General features: G+C 35.4%; 1 protein-coding gene across 3 annotated transcripts in view; it reads right to left on the bottom strand.

The window, feature by feature from the left end:
• The window catches only part of ATRNL1 (attractin like 1), a 432,283-nt gene that overhangs the window by 245,122 nt on the left and 163,265 nt on the right, over positions 1-23,896 (bottom strand). For all 3 annotated transcript variants that reach the window (XM_036385270.1, XM_036385271.1, XM_036385272.1), the window contains exons 22-24: positions 12,162-12,256; positions 11,447-11,525; positions 10,119-10,276 (exon numbers count right to left, since the gene is read on the bottom strand). In XM_036385270.1, coding sequence (XP_036241163.1) covers positions 10,119-10,276; positions 11,447-11,525; positions 12,162-12,256 — 332 coding nt within the window. The remainder of the gene's footprint in view (positions 1-10,118; positions 10,277-11,446; positions 11,526-12,161; positions 12,257-23,896) is intronic.

Genomic DNA, 23,896 nt, shown 5'->3' with positions numbered 1-23,896 from the left:
GCCAGATTTTAAAAGAAGCAGATGGCCTGCAAGCTCTCTACTCTCTTGTTTAATATGTTTATCTGGCTATCTATGTCTGATAATTGTACTGTCTCCCTCAAGGCACAAAATATATTTGTTTAACCTAGAACAAGCAGTTTATGTTTGGTTTTTTTTTTTTTTATTTTCTTCAAAATACATTAAATTAGCTTCCTGGTAATAAAGAATTCAAGAGATTTTTTTAAAATGCCATAATTATCACAATTTAAAGGTCCTTAAAGCATTAAAAAATAAAAAAATCAGCATTTCATAATAAAAAATGAACTGAATTGTGACCCTATAATCCTTTTCCACAGTCTGAAGAAGAGAGCACTCACACTATAATCTAACAGAGACCACAGCACCTCCCCAGAATTTGCCCAATTATCAGCCAAGTTTGCAGGTCTGAGCTTGTCTTCTTGATAAACAGAACTTGGGACTCTACTCAGTTTTGTGCTGTTCCTTCTGCATTTCTCAGGAAAAGCATTTGTCAACTGTGACTTCCTCATACATTCAGACTGGTTAGCTGGGTTCAACCCATTTATGCATTAGCTAGTCCATGAGGAACCACAGAATGGCTTTGGTTTTTTAAATCCTAGAGTCTCACTGAGTAATATTCTCATTTTGTTATTTCATCACAGAAATTATTACACTGGCCAAATGGTTCAGAGATTAATATCAAGCTTTTTTAAAAAATCGAAATAAAATATCACCACAAGAAAAATACCCTGAAGAGCTCCTAAAGGTCAATATATGGCAACTATTTTCCATTCTCAAGGATTGTATCTAGCAGCAGATATGAAATTCAACTTCTTGCATCTGTGACTGCAATAACTCTTACACATTACAGTGCCACCAAAAACACTGGTTCACTAAAATAACCATTCTTAAGTGTGAATGTCTGCTTAATCTTAATTAAAAAAAAAATTGCCCTAAGGATGCTGGTGACACCTGAGCTCACTCCTGAGAATGCTTGTGCACATAAAACAGTCTCACCTGTTGAAGCTTCACTGCTTTTGGAAAACTGGGACTTAGAGAGCCCTGCAAACTCAGCTGTAAGCACTCCTACAGTCTTCAGCTATTTTGCCATGGCCTGAGGAATTAAGCTCTGAAGCTTTAGGCAAAATCCCAGAACTGTATTTGCAGCCAGTGTTGTCAAGGCTGCCTAGCACTGAAAAGTTCTTTTTTCCAGATTTACTGGCTCAGAGCTCAGAGGTCACACTCAGCCTCCAGGTCATGGCACAAGTGCCCACATGCTGCTGTTGCAGGACAATCCCAGGATGCACAGGAGCACCTGGAGCCAGAGGAGCTCAGGAGACACAAGAGCTGCTTCTCCTAACCCTGGAACTCCTGTCCATGTCAGGACATGAGCACCTGGAGCCAGAGGAGCTCAGGAGATACAAGAGCTGCTTCTCCTAACCCTGGAACTCCTGTCCATGTCAGGACATGAGCACCTGGAGCCAAAGGAGCTCAGGAGATACAAGAGCTGCTCCTCCTAACCCTGGAACTCCTGTCCATGTCAGGACATGAGCACCTGGAGCCAGAGGAGCTCAGGAGACACAAGAGCTGCTTCTCCTCACCTGAAACTCCTGTCCATGTCAGGACCACCATGATATCAGTGATGCTCATCATCATCATCATCACTGCTCAGCAGATGTGGGGCTCTCAAGAAGTCTTCCTCACAAAGCCCCTACACTGAAGTTTTTAACCTGATTTCTGGCCACTGACATTTTGTTTACTAAGAAAAGTTGAAAAACATGGATTTGGCAGAAATCCAAATTTAAGCAAATATATAAGAAACACAAGCCTGTACATTGCCCACATTTTTCTATAAAATCCTGATCACAGAGGGCAACTAAGGTTGTATTAATCCTTCTGACATAGGAGTTTCTGACAGTCACGATAAATAGTTTGAAAATACCTATTCTCTCCCACCAGCTTCCTATCTCCATTCTGAGCCCTTATGAGCCAAACATTTACTTTCAAATAATTCTGAAGCCACTGTGTATGACCTTTATAGGCTTCTGCAGTTCAGCAAGGCATAGATGTTTTCTTCAGGGAGAATCTTAATATTTCAAAGTGTTTTTTTCTTATTACTGAACAAAAGGTTTTTATACCTCACCATTTGTTCCCACCCCAAATCCCAAGATGAAGAATTGATTTATTTTTTCTATACCTAATCAAAAGTCTTGAAAAAACATAAGCTATCTGAAAGCAAACATTTTTTTTCTTGCATTCTAAATTTTCTAACTAAAATTTACTTCAGTAAGTATATAAGAAAAATGGAAATTACAGGGGGAAAAACATCAATATCTACTTGCTAAACCTATTAGGGAGATAATTTTTATTAGCAAATACAGTATCTATACATCTCTATTGTGTTATACAACCACCAGTAGATGAAGCCTTGGTCTGGAAAAGAAAGCCCTGCACAACTGGCACATCAGTAACACGAGTTCTTATCTCACACATTCAAATTATACACCAATTAAAACTATGCATCACTGAGGACTAATTATCTCTTAATTACGTATTTTGGTTCCCTTAAATCATCAGCTGAACTATTAACAGGGCTTCTGTTTTCTCAGAGATACATCAACTATGTTAAATATTTACAGATATTCTGGTGGCTCATACTGGTCCTTTTCTAAGGTGATTGGGAAAAGAAATGTACCAGGAAGAATAATGAATATCTACATTTATTGGAGTGGTGTGGGAGTTGGCATGATATGGTTGGCAACCTTGTTCTGGTACATTTTAAGACTAATGTTAACTCTTTTGGCATTATTTAAAGTAAAAATGCTATAATCTAATAATCAGAAAACACCTTCTCATTTTAGCAACACTCTAGGATTTGTGGGAAGCATTTTGGAACACCCTGTATTGGATTTAGGCACATTAAGCCATTGGGGAATATCATACAGCCTTGGGAGTTATTCTCCATACAACTGACCTTAAAATTCCAAGAAAATAAATTATAGATATTATAGATAGTCCACTTTCCAAGGCAAGAACTCGTGGGTTTCTGGCATTACATTTGATTGCCTAAGAAAGAAAAAAGGACCCATAATTACTGTAGCAGTCTCCATTTGGGTGGTAATTTTCAAGTACTTTCTAAAGTGTAATAATTGTACATGTAACAGATATACCTGTAATAATGTAACTATGACTGAGAATTTTAACAATGTTATTTAATGTATTGAAAAACAGAATTGAGTTTAGCTTTAGATACTAGCAATGAAGCAAATGGAACTTCACCTTCAGGCTGCTGTCCTGATTTCAATTTTTAAATAATTTTATATTTCTCCACTTATAGTAGCTTTTTTTTTTCTATAAATAACTATAGAGCAAAAATTCCACTTAACACATTTTAATAATATATAAAAAACAATGCTATGGAAGATATAAACCTGAATTTCCAGGCTTCTTGCTGCGTAACAACCTAAATGCCATGAGCAGACAGATTTTATGAGCCACTTTGACAGAATATTGAAGCACAAATGTATCATGAGCAGCCTTGTGATCTCTTATGGGGATCCCTGCTTATTTAGATATACATTCTTTCATTCTAATTCCCTGCAAAACTTAATGCCTATATTCAATGAATAAAACCTGACAAAATACTAAAGACTGTAACAACCTTCCTTCAAAATCTCTTCCAAAGCACTGTAGTTTACTAAATCTCTTGTTACTTAGATCATTTCCTTCTAACATACAGATGGGAACTTGCATTTGCACTTCTTCAGTGTCATGTTCCCACCCCTCCTGCTTTTGGCACTGCAATTTCTCTTCCTTCAGAGCCCAGGGCTGATATGACCTGATGCATAATGTGAGGACATTGAATGTAAATTTTGCATCCAGCTTTGTTGAGGACAATTTTCACAGCAAAAGAGGAGGAGAACAAATGGCCTCAAGTTGAAAATGGGGATGTTCACATTGGATATTAGGAAAAATGTCTTCACAGAAAGGGTTGTCAGGCCCTATTGGAATAGGCTGCCCAGGGCAATGGTGGAGTCACCACCCCTGGAGGCATTTCCAAGACGTGTAGATGTGGCAGTGGGGGACATGGTTTAGAGCTGGACTTGGAAGTGTAAGGTTAAATGTTGGAGCAAATTATCTTAGAGGCCTTTTCCAACCAGAATGATTCTACTTTTCATAGTGATCATTATCATCATCCTTACTAAAAACTGAAACTACACATTTTAGACTATACCTCAGTCATCTATAAACAAATCCACTCTGTACTGCAGGTTGCCTTCTAGTCCTGTTATTTCTTCTGTTCTGACAGAACTGTCACTATATGATAGTTCAATGGATTTCCCAGGGTTTTGTTCTTGGTATACTACTTCCAAACCTACTTTAATAGAGGGATTTTACATTTACTGTAAGAAAACATCGAAGTTGTTTGGAAGTTAATGCATCCACTTCATCATCAATACCAGTTTAGTGTTTCAGGAATTACAGTGTCTCCATACATTGTTATATGCAGTTACTCAGCAGCCTCTATGAGAACCATTAAGGCACTTAGAAATGGAATTGTTCACCATAAATCATAGGGATTAAATTTAGGCATGCAGTCACAGGTGGCACAGCTACAAACACAGCTACGTGTGGATAAATACACAGCAAAGGGTCCACAATCATGACCTGAGCAAACATCAGGAAGGCCTTAAAACCCAAAAAGATCTGACCTTTACTTGTTAATTTAGTTATTAGGTTTGTGATATGTTGTAACTTCTAATGGCAGTGACTGACAAGTTTTACTTCTTGGAGCTTTTAGAACATGTAAGTCACACATGAAAGTTAAAAATTCAAATGAAGCCCAAAACAAAACCAAAAAAGCTGAAATAAATTATACTGCACAGTAAATTTTATTACAAGGGTAGATATGCTTCTTGATTTACATTACACTCCTCCTTCAGTTGCTACACTCAGGCTATTAAGAGGGGAAAAAAATCAATTCTGAAACAGGAGCCAGTGAACTGAAAGAACACAAGTTCCAGCTTTCAAAAAAAAAAACCACTTGAAGATTTATATATGAAGTAGTTTTAATTATCTGTTGTGCTACATACAAATAAAATGTAAATCTTTACCATAATTCATTATTCTGTTCTGGTATAAAAACTAATACAGGGTGCCAAAGACAGTTTTCATCAGAAACCACAGTGCAGGCAAAAATGGAATTCCAAGTAGGCTTGCTTAAAAAGATTAAACTTCTTCAAACACATCAGGGTATTCTACATGTACACCAACATCCTGTCTAACTTCACTGCGACAGTAATTGTTTTATGCTGTGGAAACATGTTAGTTTAACTAGGCTATGTTCAAAAACGTATAACAAGATTTTTTTTTTCATTATACACAAACCTAATTTTGCCAGACAGTGCTTTGCTGCTGAGGCTGAACCTCACAATTTAAACTGACCCTCCCAATTAAAACTCAGACACTCGTGAATTTTTCATTTACAGTTCAGGGAAGAAAGGAAATAACTAGTAGAACAGTTATTATTATCTTCAGATTCAGCTTTAAAATTGGTAAAAAATTTTGCTGCTCAGGCACAAGTTGCAATCAGACTTACAAGTTTGACAGTTATAAAGAGATATAGGTGCAGGAATGCAGCTGATCCTAAAGCAGGAATGTCACTGCTGTCCTTAGGGACAGTGATCAGACCAATAGCCAGGACAGCATTTTAAGGGTATTTGCTTTTTCATACGCAGGCACTGCTTTCCAGAATATGGGAGAAAATGATAGGGAAAAAAAATACATCTGTTACCAGCTTAAATTACAAAAATCCCTTGTCATAAAATTAGTTTCCTGAGACTGAAGAACATGTTGTGACTGCTGTTATTAATATTTGCATAGCTGTCAGAAGCCCAAGCTTTATGACTGCTTACTACTTCAGGGACCATTGACCACTATTTGAGGTGCTGCCTACAGCCTGAGTTACTGCTTCTCAATAAATGTTACAGCCTTCAAATTCCATTATCAGTGGAGTCTGAATTATACTGACTCTCAAAATAAAATAAAAATGAGCAGAAACAAGTTATGGGGCTTTATCATATATTCTGTTCAGAAATCTAGCCTATTTTAAGGCAAGAGCATTTTCTCATGAGTCCTGCTTAACTGATACATAAGACACAATACACCCAAAGGTTTGGGACTGCCAAAGACAGTCAAACATAAGTGTGGATGCTACTCACATCCTCTTACTTGGACACTTCTATTAACATCTGTTAACAAAGATAATTTATAGAGATTTCCTCTGAAAAGATGTAGAAACTACTTTTGTTTATGAAAGTCTCACCAGTTAAATTTAAGGGTCTTTATCCATTCTTACTCACCAGCAACTCTGAATAAAAGGAAATGGAGAAAAAGTGTGGTATAAGCTGTTAGAGTAATTCAACAGGGAAATATCCAACATTTGTGTGCCAGTGTATAACTATTACATACTTCTGAGGAAAAACTGGCACCTGCCCATTTCACAGCCAGGTCAATAGATCTATTTGTGGAAACAGCTCTAAGCTGAAGATGTCCCACAACACCACCTTTCTAATGACCCCTTATGCAACTATGTCACTTTTCTGCTTCTTTCCTCAAGGAAGAAGAGATTTTTCAGCTAAATAAAATGCCTTTAGCATCAGGAAATTTAAATGCAGTGTTTTCCCCTGAGGGCTGCAGAGATCACCCAGCTGTGTGCCCATGGACAGGAGGGTGATGGGAAGCTGCAGAACATTTCAATAGAGAGCGGCAGCACAGCTGAAAGAAACTCAGAATTTCCTACATTTCCTGGCAAGGAATTCACTGCTATCCAGTGCTGAAGAATTTGTATTCTGAGGTGATTGGGATCACCAGTGACAACAATGAAATGGGTCACTGCTTATCACAGACCAGTACACCTTAAAGAGCTGTTTTTATTGACACTAATCATGACATACCATTTTTTCAAAGCCAACAAAACATATTTCTAAAGAAGATATTTTGTTTTAGAGCCACCAGGGATTTATTAACATTTTGGAAAAAAAATCCCAGCTTGCTGAATAGGTAATATGAATAATAAAACTATCTGAGGAAGCAGCTGTGAGCCATTGATCCCAATAAACAATCACCTGCTGGGATGGACAGATTTTTCCTTATAGTCATGAAAATCTTGGAGATAAATGAATGCAAAACCAGAGATAATACAGGTGACTTTAACAGAAAGTGAACTTATATGTCTTGTATAATGAGGAGGGCTGCTTCTTTTCCTATAGAAAAAGAAAAGAGCAGTAACTCCAACACCCAAACCCTCCCAGTGAAAGAGCCCAGAAATCTTAGCTTCAGTGCCAGCATAACAGGAGGCACAAGAGCAGAGAGGTGAAATGCGTACCAATAACACCAGAGGTAATAACATCAATAACACAACTTCAAATACCAGTTTAAAAGGAAGTAAGGTCACTAGCTCTGCCTCCTTAGGAACTCATGTTTTATATAATGTATTCTCAACAAGTTGCGATGAATAATGGAAATACAGGAGGGCTGGTACTCAGACTGTACTTGAAAAATGCTCAGTGTGCTGGAGTACATAGTCCTCTACAAAAGCATTGTGTAAAAGGCATGTGTCAAATTTCATGTTGCTACCTTACTTATTAAATGAACAGAATACCTGTCAAGGAAGCCAAAATAGTTTCCATAGGATTAAATAAAGCCTTCTGCACTGAGTTAACGCAAAATACCAGGTTTTTCCCAGCATGGTATGACCACTGCAGCGTGGCCATTGCAGTGAAAAGGACTGCAGTGCAAATAGACAAATATCAACCACTTTTGCCTGTTATGAAGGTGAAAACTGGTATGCTACGAGATGAAGATGTAGAAGATCATAACTATTAGACCTGATTTAGTACTGGCCTTGGAAAGTTTAGCCTCTGATCGGAATGAACCATGTCTTCCTTCTCCTAACCCAAAGTCACAGGAGGTTTCATATATTTTTAAAATTTCTACTACATGCAGAATTATAAAGTTAGCATATAAAACAAAACTTGTTTTCTCTGAAAAGCTCCCTGCTTCATTTATCATTTGAAGATTTTATCTACTGCTAGAGCACCAAACACAAGAAACATATACTGGTAATGTTGACTTCAGATATTTTCTCAGAAAAGAACAAATTACAGCATAAAAAAGGCTGAGAGCTAAATAATAGTCTCATTAATTTAGGAAGGCAAATACAGAGGAAGAAGTTAAAATCCCAAACCAGTTTGCCGGATTGGACCTCAGTATTCCTTCTCGGTGCATAAAATTGAGTAACTTAATTTCTAGATGGAGTACAGACAGGACAGGAATGCAATAATCAAGCACCACCACATCTGAGGCAGAACTGTGTAGACTGTTGAATATCAATGTGCCTCTAAAAGAAGCACAAAAAAACCCCAAAAATAAAAACTGTGTAACCATGGCAGAGAATGAAAATTCTGATTAAAAAAAAAAAGAGGAAGGATGTAACCAGTGATCAGGGATTCCCTTCATCTGGGTGTTATGCTGCAGTGGAAACAGCACAAGGAGGAGCTGAGATCTGCCAACATCTGCCACAGAGCTGCACGTCTCAGGAATGCATCACCTTAATAATGTTTGTCTTACAATGATGATACAGGCACCTTGCAGTCGTAAAGGTGAGAGGAGAGTGTAATGCATTTACAGCTGATATTGCTCCCTGGATTTGTTTAAGGAGCCTGTTTGGCAGCTGAACTTGTTCTAGCCTTAGGAAGTGGGAGAGAGTGTAAAACACCCCTAATATGAAGACTAAAAGAAAGCAAATAGTCTTCAGGGTTTGTTTGGATTTTTTTATAAACTAGTAAGTCATAAATGTTAGTAAACTTAATAAATTCATCCTCTGACACTGTTAACACATATTTACAGTCACTGTTCAGGTATAATAAAGACAACTCTAGCTTTACTTAACACAAGAAAAACATTTCTTTGACACTTTAGTCAGAAGATGACTGCTTTAATCCAGAACACTTTATCATATACATCTAGACAGATAGAATACATTTTTGTATTTATTTTATATACATATATATACATATATATATATATATATATGTCTGTGTATGTGTGTGTATTTTTATACATAGATTATAAAGTAAGGTTCAGTATTTTAGAAAAATCTGGAAGGTTTTTTCCCACCAAAATGGAAATTTTGGAGGGTATTTGTATGGTTAACTGCAAAGTATTTTGAGCTTGTACTTGATTAATGATGAAGTAAATCATCAGGATTTCCTGATGAAGTAAATCATCAGGAATTATGAAATTATCATTTTAACAACTTAATTTTTAAGACTTAATTCTGTAAGGGAGTTATAGTCAAATCCACTCATCCACATAAGAAACTGTTTCATTGATGCAGGACATGCTGTGTTCACAAGTGCAGCCATAGTAATTATTAGTATAAATATTGCTGGAACATCACAGGTCAAGGAGGAATAATGACTGCATTGGTTTTTTTTGAGTCTGCTACTGTAGAGTATCTCAGTGCTCCAGAAAATACTGAATGAAATTGATTCCAATGAAGTCAAAGAAGGAGATAAATTCTAATAAACCATACTTAGTCCTAACTGAAGTCTGTGATATTGCAATTTGATATAGTCACTCAACATTTAAAAAGTCAGAGGCTCCAAAACCAATTATTAACATCCAAATACCCAGGTACATACAGATTTGTATACCATTTTCTGTGTTTACATCTAAATGCTGAAGTTATATTACAATTAAACACGTATGTTCAACAATTTAAATTCAGATTTTAAAATTGACTGAAGTCTGACTCACTACTAAAAGCTAAAGCACAGCATCATGGAATGGTTTGGGCTGGAAGGAATCTTAAAGAGCACCTCATTTCAACTCCCCTGCTATGGGCAGCACCACCTCCCATCAGGCCATGCTGCTCAAAGTCTCATCCAGCCCAAACTTAAAATCACACTATGACTGCCATCATAACATAATTATTATAGACAGAAAATACAACATGCAAATAACTCTATTTGTATACTTACTGCATGAGTGAAATCATGAAATTCAATGTAAAGCTGAAATAAAAATGTCTCTAAAAGCACAAAGAAGTCACTAACCTGTATTTTGATTGGCCAGGAGAAATTGCTGACATAGACATAGAAAGTGATGTTTGGGTTGCTTCGAAAGTTAAATTTTTCACAGGAAAAGCTGTCTCTGTATTCCTTAATATTAACCTTGGAAACAACAGGAATCTCTTCTCCAGATATTGTTCCAGCTAAAAATTTTTAAAAGCTCAGGTGTAAATATACATATTTGGGAAAAATATTAATCATCATTAAAGATGCCGAAATAAATTTGCATAAGAAACATAAATCCTTAACTGCTTTTGGTGTCTTCCTCTAAAACAACCTCTTATTATAGTTTAAATGGCACATTAGGTATATTTAATATACATACAGAGAATTCACAGAAATTTTTAGTTTGGTTTCAAAAATTATATACAAACTGGAAAAGTGACAGAAGAAACATAATTTTACAAGATAGTTATTATGGTCAGCTTAACAGATAATATGCTTTCCTCCATAATTTATGTTTCATTTCAATAAACAGCTCAATAAAATCTGTAAGGGAATTTGTCTACATCTTACACTTTTGCAATCAAGTTTTAATTGTTCATGAAAGCGTTAATAACGTAACTAGTAATAAACATTTATTAGTTTTTGCAAATAAATGAGTGACTGAGCTAAATTAAAATAATGGAATAAATAGAGTTTACTAACTGTAGCATGGTAAAGTACTTCAGAAATGCATTGATGAAGAAATTCATGAATTTAAGAGAAACTCTGAACCTTGTTTAAAAAGATTTCATTTTAAGCATCATGCCTCTCCTTGGATGTGTTTTCAGAAAGTCAATAGAACCAATTCAGAAAAACTGTCTTAATTAAAACAAAGAAGAGTAATGGGGTTCAAAGTTGGAGAAAAAATAGATAAGCAGCTCCTTTTATCAGCATACACAGAAGAACTTTATTGTTTGATATCAATGTAAAGGTTAATAATTAAATTTTTAGCTTGAACACTGAAACAAAGAAATAAAATCTCAGTCTCTGCAGTAGTTAAGGAAGCAATTTATCTTAATTAAAATCACAGCATTTCATAACACTGTCATTTTAAAAATTTAAATATGCTACAAGCTTTTCTTACCAATGCAATTTTAATTGAATAGGAGAGAAAGTCAACATATTAATGAAGCTTTATTCAGATTGCAAATTATCATCTGAGGTTTAAATAATATAATTAATAACAGGATAATGATAATGGCAAAAGAACACATTTGGCAAAGTTTTATTATCAAAATTAGCAACAAAGAGACAATCAGGTTAAAATAACTCAAAGGATCATGAAATCATTTGGGGGAAAATCTCATCATAGCAAAATTCATTCTCACCTGTAGAACCAATAGACCATGTAATATTGAGGTTAAAGTTGTTTGATGCATTAATTGATATATCCAAATTTTTATTTGACTAGAGAAAAAAAAAAAAAGGAAAGTTAACAAAACATATCAGAATGTACTGCATATAACTCTAGTGTACATAGAGCCTTTCAATCATTTTCCAGTTTTCATTTTAAACATATCTAGAAATGGCAATGTTTCACTGCCAAAGGCAATTCTCTGTTTTGCTTTGATAAGAACATGGTACAATTTAACATATTATTTCACATAACATAACATATAATTTAACATAACCAGTTTTGTTTGTATTTTGTCCTAAGTATAACAAAATATTTGTCTTTAAAAAATAAAAAAAAACCAACATGGCAAATGCCTACATTTTAATCACAAGCCAAAAACTTTACTTTCTGTGACTGAAAATATTTTCTCAACAGAAGGGTATACCCCTTCAATTCATCTCAGGAAGATATTAAACTTGTTATTCATGGGAGCAACAATAAAATCAACCAACTCATAAATTTTCAGAGTATTGATTAAGCTGAAGTACATCTACCATTTAGAAAGGGTTCTCAATGAAGGCACTGAACTAATTTTGCAGCTCTAAAACTTTATAGACACTTCAAAAACCTTTAATCGACATCAAATACAATGGAAATCTTAATTCTGAGTCTCGAAAACTTTACTAAAATTAGTAACATTTTCTTACCTGTTCTGGATTTGCTATAAAGTTTATGGCAGTGTGATGACGATCGTCCTCTTGTAATAAGCTGAAGGTAAACTGATAATCAATCAAAAGGCTGTCTGTAGGCAAAACAAAAAATATAAAATAATAAAATAAAGTGTATAAGTGTACACATATTAGTTCTATATTATGCAAGTACCTCAAAGTTTACCATTCACATTGATTTTAAAAGTCATGGAGAAATCTACAAGTCAGAATTATTCACATGCATTTCACTGTTTAAGTGTTTGCATAATAAAGTCTTGAAATGATTAAAACTAAAATTAACTTAACAAAAAAACTAAATTAAGAAAAAAACTTCTAAATTTTTTACCATTACAGTTCTACAGGGATCAAAAGCTTCTATTTTCCCTCTCTCACAGGAAATAAGGAGGTGACTTATAAGTGTACATGATTCTGATTATTATTTTATGCATGTTAAAATATGGCAAGTCATCTCTGGTGCTACAACCCAGTGAATAATTGTAAAGCATTATTTTGATCCCTGGTCTGCTGACATTCTGCTACCAACACCACACAAACTGCGTTACAAATAAAAAATATGTGATCATAAAAACAAAATCAGTAAATACAAAGAGAGTGAAAGATTAAGTCAAAGCAGAAGAAAAGCTGTGTCAGCCTTTTGTTGGATTTAATAGTTTGCTTACTGCTGACAATCACCTTTTCTGCAGCAACACATCATCTGAAAAAAATACACTCTGTTGTATCCTATGGGAAGGCTGACTTAGAAAGAGAAAAAAGCCCACTATATTGTCTTAATAGTTAAAGAAAATTGTTTTGGTTGGTTTTGTTCAGGGTTTTTGGGATTATTTTTTATAGTGAGTGTGGAAGGAAAAGTAGAAAATAAAGGTTCATAGAATATCCTGAATGTGGAGGAACCCAAAAAGGAGTTGCATGAAAGGAATCACCATGATATTCAAAGGTGAGAAGTTCGCTTTCTCTATCATTACCCACCACAGTTCTGTTATTCAAATAAGAATAAGCTGATCTACATGTCTTAGTTAACAAGTTTTGACCAGGTCTCTGCATGTTTATGAAGGCAAAAAATGAATAAATATGAAATTAAAATGCCCCATGAATTTATTTATAGTAGTCTACACTTCTACAGTTATGCAAATCTAATTAATAAATCTCATTGACTATTGTGCCATATGTCCATGCTTAACAATAAGATGACCATGGTACCAGAACATCTTTAAATGTAACAGGACAGGAAAAGAAGGCAAGTAAAGATTGACCCCTATTAAATGGATTAATAAACCCTTTAATAATCATGAGTAGAAAGGGGAAAAGGTTAGGAATAATGTACAGAAATGCTCAATCTCCTGATCTCATCAACTTGGAGATCCTCAAAATGCAGACAACTGCTTCAGCATCAATCTTTGCAAACAGAGTTACTGTAAAGGTGTGATAGACCAGCACCACAGAAAGCACTACTACAGAAATTCTGGCTACAAGCAAGGGCTTCAAGATGCAAGAAGCAGCACTGACAACCAGGACAAGATAACATTGATTTGCTCATAAGATATGGAAAATTACCACTTCAATATGTCACAGTCTTTTTCCAAGCACAAATTGTGTCCTCTTAGGGATGCAGAGTATCAGCCAAAAAACCAGAAGTTGTATATAGATAATATCCCATCATAAGATAACATGGGAAATAGACATAAGACTCTGGTCTCCCAGTCATGAGTGAACAGCTCGTCTGCATACAAGTTTTAAAAAAATTACAGTAATTTACTTTTACAACAATATGAGGTTTTTTTCCCCCCTGGGGTTTGTTGCTGCTGGTGGTGGTGTTGTTTAGTTCTTTGTTCTTGGTTAATTTTAAAATAATTTTTAAATTTATGTTTTACTTCTTAAAAGCCAACAAACTGATGTTTCAAGGAATGCAGGAAAAATCCTGACACTTATAAAAGTTAAACTAGACGTTTCCTCTTAAATTTAAAATGTAACATCTGTAACAAATCAGAAAATTAATTCCACTTTTTATATTGCATTCTTACATACAATACAGCTGATAGTGAATTGTGAAAAACAGGAAGAGTTAATTATGTGTAGAGGCTCTCCTTTTGTATCCAAGATATCCCAAAGTTTTTTATTGTGTTATTAATGACTCTATTATTTAATGGTTGATCAATTTGATACTTCATTAATAGCAGGAAAGTTCAGTAGGAAGTCCCACGCATCATCTTCTCTGTAGCAGTCAAGAGCCTTGAACAACACAGCCTCAAGAGCAGCTTTGAGAGCCAACAGAAGAACTCTCCTTGGGGTTCTTCAGAGTTGCCAAAGGATCTCTAAATTGCAGCAATTCCACAGAGATCTGCCACAGGATAAACCATTATATCCCTGCCTCGGCCATGGCTGGGTGCTGTAGAGCAGAAACATTTATCCCTTCAGAGACAATTCCAACTCAGGGGAGGTCCTTGAGGTGAGCATGACTCGAATGAAGCAGACAGCAGGGCCTAAGTGCAGTTGGGTGATTCAACAGCACAAATGAACTCAGGTGCAAATGAAAGAACTGACACTGAGCAAACATTCCTTCCCATCTTTCTGAGGACTGCAGAGGTTTGCTGAAGAAATTTCATAGGTTGGAGAAAGGTTCACAAAACTTCAAGGAAGATTTGTCTGGACCTATTCTAAAGGCAAAGATTCCAAATCTTTGAAAGTCTCTAAAGTTAGATTTTATTAGAATATAAATTAGCAGAACCAATTTAAGAAGAAACTCAGAGTAGAAATTAAAAGGGATTGTAAAGAAGACTCTACCCATTGCACCCTGCTGCTGCCCCTCTATCTTTCCTCACTCTCTCCATCTGCTTCATTCTGTAACTTAGGAGACTCTTCCCCCACAAGTATTCAGCAGCTCCCAGGGAAAATATCACCTCCCTCTCCTCCAGAAAGCTCCACCTTCTGCAGACTGAAGCAGGCAGAACAGCTTTCTATCCTACTGCCAAACCTCTTCCTAAACATAATATATGCCACTGCATCATAAGTGCACATAAACTAAGCAGTTACTCAGTACATCACACCATATTTCCTAATTCATAGTGCCATTCAAACTAGAGAGCTTAGCCTCAAAAGCAGTACAAAATTCAAACTAAAAGTCAGTTCTAAGACTATGACCTGTTCTGAACAGCTAAATGTAAAAGTAGCCACATATATAATAACTAAATGTAGAAATAGATATTTAAAGTACATTCAAGTATACCCTGTTGATATATATGTATATGTTGTGCATATTCATATCAGGAATTTGGAGAAGCCTAAGATTCTACTCCATGTAGAAACCCCCATGTGGGTTTGTTTCTACTTTAAATCTTTATGAAGCCACCATAACTAATTTTACCCTTTATATAAACAAATAAGACTTTTCATATTTCTGTTTACCAAGACAGAAACACAACAAATCTACTCAAGCAGGTGACTCAAAGCAGCAGGCAGACAGAATTTAAAGAGCCATTTTCTAGCCTATAATCTCCTGAACTTTCATAACTCCCTGAACTTTTATGTCTAAAGTTCCATGGGAAAAGTTTGTGAGAACATGGAAACCTCTCACAAACTTAGAGCTCAGCTCACAGCTCAGATCTTAATTCCCCAGCACACAACACAGTATTTGGAATCCACAAGCTCAGTTTTTTGAGGCAGGAGTCAGCCCAGAACAGTCTAATATCTATGTTTCCAGGTATTTTGTTTCACTTTATCTTAGAAATCATTGATTAAAGTACAAAAAAAAGTGTTGGGAGATAGGACCACAATACCACCCTGACATCATCAACGGTCAAATATTACAAAGACATACGGTTATTGAGTTTTTTCACATCACTATTTTGATTTTTTCAAAACCCTTGACTGCTTTCACAGTCAAAAGGAATCATTAAAATCAATTCAAAATGCCAGTAATGAGCATGTGTGAGAACATAACAATAATTAGGTAAAGAAAGATATTTAATGAAATAGGAAAAATGAATTTCAAAGCAATCCTTTAACCCTAGTATCGTTGTTAATTTTCAAGAAACCTCTCTGTTTCATTAATAAAGGTCAATGACTTCTGATAAGAATTATATGGTTTAATATGAAAGTTTTGTACTCATATCCAAAAAGGAACAGACCAATTCCCATACTCAAAATTTGTACTGGAAGAAAACTCTGATTTTTAAAACTACAGAATACTCCCAAAAGAACAAAGGCCAGAAAGAAGCTCTTCAGTATTTCTATAGTGCCTCCATACTCTGTGAGAATATATAATTACAATGGAAATTACTTTTAAAAAAGATGATTAGATTGAATATGTTTAGTATAAATTAGTGACAAATTTATATACGAAAAGATATGTTACAGGGGAGTTTTAAGACTGTAAAAGGATATAAACCACTATAAATCAAGGGTGCCTGTAAATTATTTTTGGGTGAGTGCTCCCTTAATGGGCAGCTTTCAACACTTTGTTCCATGTTCAGTACTCAGTGTTGGGCCCATGCCTCATTTACTACGTGCTATACAAGCCCTTTTCTCAAGATGGAATTAATTTCTAATGTGGCTTTCTATAGTATTCATCACTATAATTTTCTAAGTTCTTCACAAAAGTTAATGAATTTGTTACAACATTACTGAAGATGAGAAGGCATTTGAGTGCCATTTTATAGGACAGGAAATGAAACAAAGAGACCAAGGACAAAACCATCTATTAAAAATGAGCAGCCAATCTGAAATACCTGGACTTTGATTTTTCATAATACTTTGAATTATATAACACTATGTATGAACACTGTTATTTGGCAGCTCCTTCCATCATTCATTGTAATTCTTTCCACTTTTTCAACAAAACAGGAAAGGAACACACATTCAACTTTCCATTACATTATCACTGATTCGTTCCCTACAAATTCATTCAGTGCATTGTGGAGTGAAAGTTCCTTGGGAACTGGTATATAGCAATATTATTAAAAACTGTGCAATCATGCTCTAATAAAAAAGCAAATATAAAATTATTGTGACAGCCACCTTCGTTCTTCCACCATCCTGCACCCACTGCCTATGCAGCATATTTCAATAAAGGGGGTTTATTAAGTAATTTAAGAATCAGGCTGGAGTAAATTTTAGAGAACCGCTTCTGAGCTATCTTTTACCTGTGAACAAATCATTCCAAGAGAGTATCCCAGTTCACTGCATCTCTCAGCAGGAGGGAAGATTGAACCTAGGTTCCCAAAAAGGGAGCAAGAACATTCCCAACTGGACACACTCAGGGCTTTTCTAACTTTGGTCACTGGCCATTCTCCCCTGGTTCCTCTCACATAGTTTCTAAACACATTTTTAAAGCTGAACAAAATGGCAAAACAGTTTCATACATATACAGAATTTCTGAGAAATGTCTATTCATTTTAACTCCAAAAGTTTAAGTTTAGCAAAATATCTAAGCCAAAAGCACTGCAATGTATATCAGCCAGATTTACAAAAAGAGCATGGAACTAGACCCACCCACCCACAATATAATCTCATTCTCAGCTCCAACCTAATTATCCCATTTTTAAAATATTAGGTGAGGATCACATGATCTTTACTCAATCAATGACTAAAATAGGGTTTTTTTCACATTTTTTTCTGATAACTAATAACTTCTATTTTGTGAATAAACCTCTCAAAAATCTAGTGCTGTTTTATTTTTGCTTGACATCACTTAAAGTTGTAAGAACCTCCATCATGATTGCAACTTCAGACTCGTCACAGTCTTCCCACACTCTTCTATTTAAGGATCTGTCTATTCATGCTGATTCTAAAATTCATACTCTCACCTCTTCATTGCACAGGCAGTTCGTCTCTCTCCTCCTCTTTCTAGTGATTGGTCTCTATTTTCAGCTAGATTTTGTTGAGAACAGAACTACTCATATTCCTCTCTATCAGTACAAATGCTGCTTTTGAAACCAAGTACCATTATCAAATGCTATAAATCATATTCATCTGTGACCAAAATGAAATTCTCCTTGTATTACATCAAAGTTGGGGGTTACCACCAGACCTATTTTCTGTCAGGATAATTATTTTGAACTTTCAGAGCAGCTGCCTGATTCATTCCACTGTCATCTGTATCTAGCAGTCATCCACTGCCTCATTGTCATTTTTATATTGAATATGTTTGTGTCTGACATTACTTGTCCATTGTGATAAAACAAAAAGTCATTTACTGTGAAGTCTTTACTAAAAACTTGCATTTTATTATATCTAATCAGAGCACAATGAACTTCAAAAAAACCCAGCATTTACTATTTATATGCCTTTTTCCATTTCAAGAAAGAGCATGGGAGAATGTATTTCACATAAATTCAAAGTCTTTAAAAACATACAGCAATAGCAAGTCATTGTTCGTTTTACTATACTTTACAAAAATGTACTGGTCTAAAAAGCCCACAAAAAACTGAGGGATTAGTGTCATAATCAGAAAATTGGGTAACTAAATTTTATTTTAAATATAAATCTTTTATCTTATTAACTTCTCCACTGCTATTTGGAAAGGTCTAATAAGTTGTCAGTTTTGATCCTAAGCGAGGGCCAGAAAAATCTACCTGTTTTAGAATTTTACTCAGCTATATTTTGCTTATTTTCTCAGGCCACTCTGTATTGACTAAAACTTTCAGTGGATGACAGAAATGCATCATGTTCAGAAGGTCACTCTTGATTTCCATTACTGCAAATAGAAAGACCTAGAAGGTTCATTAAGTCTGGACATTTAAGTTTTACAAGGCTAATTAGGTGAGATGTATCTTGCCATAGCTGTCACAGAAGTAAAAGTGTAGGTAGGAAAATGTCATGGTAAACAAGGCTGGGCTTGTGGCTGAGATCTAAAAACTGAGGTACAGATAGAGTCACCTGGGGCCTTTTGAGCATGCAACCTCAAGATGATGCTCCTAAAGTTTTTAAATCCCAGACCACAGTCAATTATTATTTTTCCTAGATATTTCATTAAACTCTTTACTGAAAATGCTGTAACAACTGATGAGAACAGCTGCAGACCCTTCTCCAGCTCTGTGGAAGAACATGGTCTATAAACAAAGTGTGGAAAGCAATGGCTAGGGAATTATGAGCAAAATATTAGCAAAAGAAGCAGCCACAAAGAAAAGTAAGTGCGCCAATCAGCAGGTATCCAAATGTCAGTTGTAGGAAAAGGTCTAGGTGTCTCCAATGATGGAACATTTCAGAAATCACAGCAGAGTCTTGTCAGAAGTGTGTTATTACTTGACAGCAAGGAGTACTCAATAAATGTAGTTTTGTTTTGTCACACTGGACCGTCTTTGTAATCCCTTAACTCTTGTAGTATTCATAAGTGTTAGAAGAGTGAGAAAAAAAACCAAAACAAATAAAAAGCCAGGAAAAAAAAGTCATTAAAATTATTATGGAAGAAATTCAAATTTCTCTCTCCATGATTTTTTTTCATATTGATCTAAATGCATCACCACCTTTGTAACACTCATATTAATATTACAACTCTAACATGTATTTTCCAATATACCAGCATCAATACCCACTAACCTGATTCTAATTTACTGCTTTCATTATATAGTCTCTACACACTGAGGAGATCTCTGATCTGCTTGTTCTGACAACAGAAGTGGCACATCTAAGAAACAACAATGTTAAATTATTGTTTGACTTTGTGTATTATTGCCAAAGAGGGATGTTTCTTGTCTAGGAAAGTACTAAATGAAAGCAGTCAGATTTTCATGCTATTTTAAATCTTGCTCTCATAGCTTTCAGTTTATTGTATAATCCCTGAAAGTTTACTACATCTCCTTTTAGAAATGATTTTTTGAGAAGCTTCTATTTATACATGGATCAATGCTGAAAAAATGGGCATGGCAGAAGTACAAATGTAATTTTTAAATTGTTTATGCTTTTATACGCGTATATACTCAAGCTTTGCTATAAACTGGGAACAGTCAGAAGTTAATCAGACAATAACTTCTACATAATTATTAGCAGAGCTTTTATCCTGCTTCTCAAATAACCAAACACATATCTTAACAATTAAAGAACAACCTCTTGCTACTCAGGTCTTCCAAGGAGACAGAGCACACACTTTATAAATTGTCTATAAATATACATGGATAAATAGGTGCTCCTGCAATATCCCACCATTTTCAAAATTCTCTTCTTCCCCTTTTCTCATTATTTAGTTGAACTTTGCTTAAGAAACCCTAAATCCACAACCCAAATGTCAGAACCCACCCCATGTTGCTTGACTCCGCATGACTTGTACAAACTGCACAATGTACCTTCAAGTTGAGATGTTTCCACTTTGCTGTATTCTCAAACCTTGTTAATACATTAGTTCTGATAAGTAAAATCTCTCATAGCAAATAAATCCATATCAGGAAAACTGCACTTCATACTGGATAGAAATTACGTCATATACCTCACTGAGCAGTGTCCTCTGTTTTAAAGTCACAAATTACAACAAGTACTTGTACTGTAATAAATATAAAATGCTACATCTCCATGCAGTAGAAACACAATTGCGTTACAACTTTGAAAAGAAGAAGAACACAAGCACTTTTTCCTTTAAAACACCATTAGGTATTTTTAGAGCAAAATCTGTTGATTTCATTAATAACGTTCTCACTCAATAACATTGCTCATGCTAAGAACTGAGTGCCAATTCAGCAAAAAATATTGATAGAATATTAAAATTCCAAACACTCACAAATGAAATTATATATCTGTAATATTGCCTAATCCATTTTACACAGCCTTTAGAACAGATAGGAGGAAATATCTCAACCCTAGTATGGAATAAAATACAGAGTGAAAAAAAATAAAAATAGAAATAATAAACATTCCCCTACTTGCTACAAGTTTGATTTGTAGGACTGGCAGTCAGGTACATAAAATAATAAACAGTTTGGTTAAAATAAGCAAATTGAAATAATGAAGGAAGGAAAAATGGAGCCCCAAAGGCTGTTTTCCTCAACCCCAGTGCAGTCACCCATCCTTCAGAGGAGATTTATTCTTTGCCTCAGAGAGGAAACATTGGTCACCATGGCAGGGCTCACTGACTCCTTTCTGAAAGTGACTTGGAAAACTCAATTTCCACCCGAAACAGCTGCCAGCCATTAAAAGAAATATTATATTTTCCTGGTGTTATTTTTTTCTATAAAGCAGGAACTAAATACAGCTGTGCTTTCATTATTTTTTTTTTCTTTATTTGGCCATGGAAAGAAATTACTGTGAACCAAAATGTGCAAATAGAATAAATCTCTTCTTTTATTGTTATGGTTTGGTTGGCTTTTTTCAAAATAGCTTAATACAGACATATTGAACATACCATTACTCATTGATATACATCAAGCACAAACTTTTTGACACGGATTCTCTGAGAACTGAATTAGCATGTAAAAAGGAACAGCAAACTGTAGCAAATACTGACAGTCTGTTTGTTCTTGGTATTTGAAAAGCAGTAATTGTTCATATCACTGCAAGTGACCTTCACAGGCCAGAGACGGTGGCAGGCAGTCCTTGCCAACAGACATGAAGTGACACATTTGCATGACGTAGCCATACACTGCCTTCCTTAGAAGTTTTCCATTGTTCTCTTTCCACCATTTATTCTGTTGTTCATTCTAGCAATGACCTCTCCATGTTCTCTTTCATTAGCCATTCCCAACATCAGAAAAGGCTCTAGCACTTTAAAATCTGTCTGGCCACATTTTCAAAAACAAGTACAGAAGCGGTATGTGTTTCTATTCAACAGAAGTAGAAATCTAAAATTCTCATATCATTGATGAAAAAAGCGTGATATTGTTGCCCTTTTAAGACTTTTCTTCCCACATTTTGCATAGCTTGTCATTTTTATAAAATTATTCTGATGGCCGTGGCATTTCCTTAAGGGGCTAACACAGTAAAGTACATTTATTTCCCCATAACATAAAAAGACAAATCAAATACATATATATTACTTCTTTACCAGTGTATCTTCATACTCTTTGACAGATACATTTTTCAACTTTCCCTTAATGTCTAGTTTGCTATTGTATCTATTTCCTAGCATACATTGCTGCTTTTTGACCTCACATAGTTCGCTCTTCCATTTCATGTCAGCATTACCCTTTATATCAAGTGACTTCCAAATTACACTTTGCTGTCAATGAGTTATATTTCTGGAACACATTTTAAAATAATATTCACAACTCAAGCTAAGAAAAAGTGACAATAAATTAATATCAAGGACTCACAGGCTACCTTGCAATATGCTGAAATGGAGCTGAGTTATTGAGTCAGAAAGCTGAATTTGACAATGTCCACATTTAACCTAGTTTACAATTTCCTTAAGTTTATATAATACAAGGTTTTATCATTCTCTTGAGATAGAAATGACCCCTAATTTATTTAAATGATGGCACAAAAGTCCCTCAAATACCCTATAAGGGCTTCCCAGCACTAATTCTATAGCTGGAAATATCCCTGACTGCTCTCAGGACCTTACAGATACATGTGCCAGGATTAGGTGGTTCAGGACCCGCACCTGAACAGTGGAACTCACACTACAGCACATTTGCATTAATGGAAGAGGCTCAGCTGTCCTCCAGTGCTCCATGTTTGCCAGCAGAGAAAAACACCCCAGCTGACTTGGAATAACGCACTTGTTTGACCAAGAATTCCCAAAAGAACCAACTCAAAATCTCCCACATATCACAAGACACTTACTGAAGTCAGGGTGTGTTTTTTCCCTTTTTCAACTGGTTCAGGATTTCACTATAGATCTTCCTTGAAGTCCTGCTGATCAAGAATTCTCTTTTCCCTGGGCAGTCAGCATGGGAAGCAATGCAACTGCAAAAGCACCACAGGTGTTTTCCCTTGACTGTCAGAAGGTAAAGCCAAGGGACCCTGAGGGATCCTTTCCCATGGCATTTATTTCTTACAGCTCCAGGATCAGGGAGCTCCAAGGCCTCCAGGTGTCTGAGGAATGACAGCTCCTGTCCCCTGGGAAATGTTCAGGAATCTCTCACACACACAGCACAATGAACACACAGCACAAGGATTCAGAAAGTATCCATCCCTGTGAACACAAGCGCAGTATATCAACAAAATCAAACATTGTGTATTTGTAGATACTTGCACTGGTTTCCTTCTCATTTAAAACACTGCTTCATACAAGGACTAAAGTCCCCTACAAAGCAAAGGATGTCCTCTGAATGAGATATCCTGCTGCTCTTGCCTCATCAAGATCTATAAATACTCACATTTTATACCTATAAGCTATTTTACTGTAATATTATATCTTACACTGCAAGAAAAATAATACAAAAAATAATGATGGCACCTGTGGAACAGTCCTCTAATTCAGGCCTTTAACTGCATGCAATACAAGGTATGATTTTTCTTCTTTTTAGCAGTTAGAAAGTTCGTTTCACCACTGTTAGTTTGTCCTACTTCTTTGAGTTAGGGTAGCATACTTGCTATTATTGATGAATAATTACTAAATTACTTTGTCTGCTTTGACAAAAGGTATTAAATAGTAACTGTAAGAGGATGCCAGTTGGTAAATTCCCTAGTATATAAGCAGAAGCTACCAGAGAAAGCAAATAATCTTAATTTCAAAAATAACACATGGCTTGTTAAGCAAAGAAAATCCACAACATTAAAAAACATTAATTACAAAAATGAGAAATAAATACATACATGGAAAAATTCTCCAACTCAAAGTAAAAGCTGAA

This window comes from Molothrus ater, chromosome 8 (genome assembly GCF_012460135.2).
Source record: "Molothrus ater isolate BHLD 08-10-18 breed brown headed cowbird chromosome 8, BPBGC_Mater_1.1, whole genome shotgun sequence".
Lineage (NCBI taxonomy): Eukaryota > Metazoa > Chordata > Aves > Passeriformes > Icteridae > Molothrus > Molothrus ater.
This window is presented reverse-complemented; position numbering and strand designations above follow the sequence as displayed.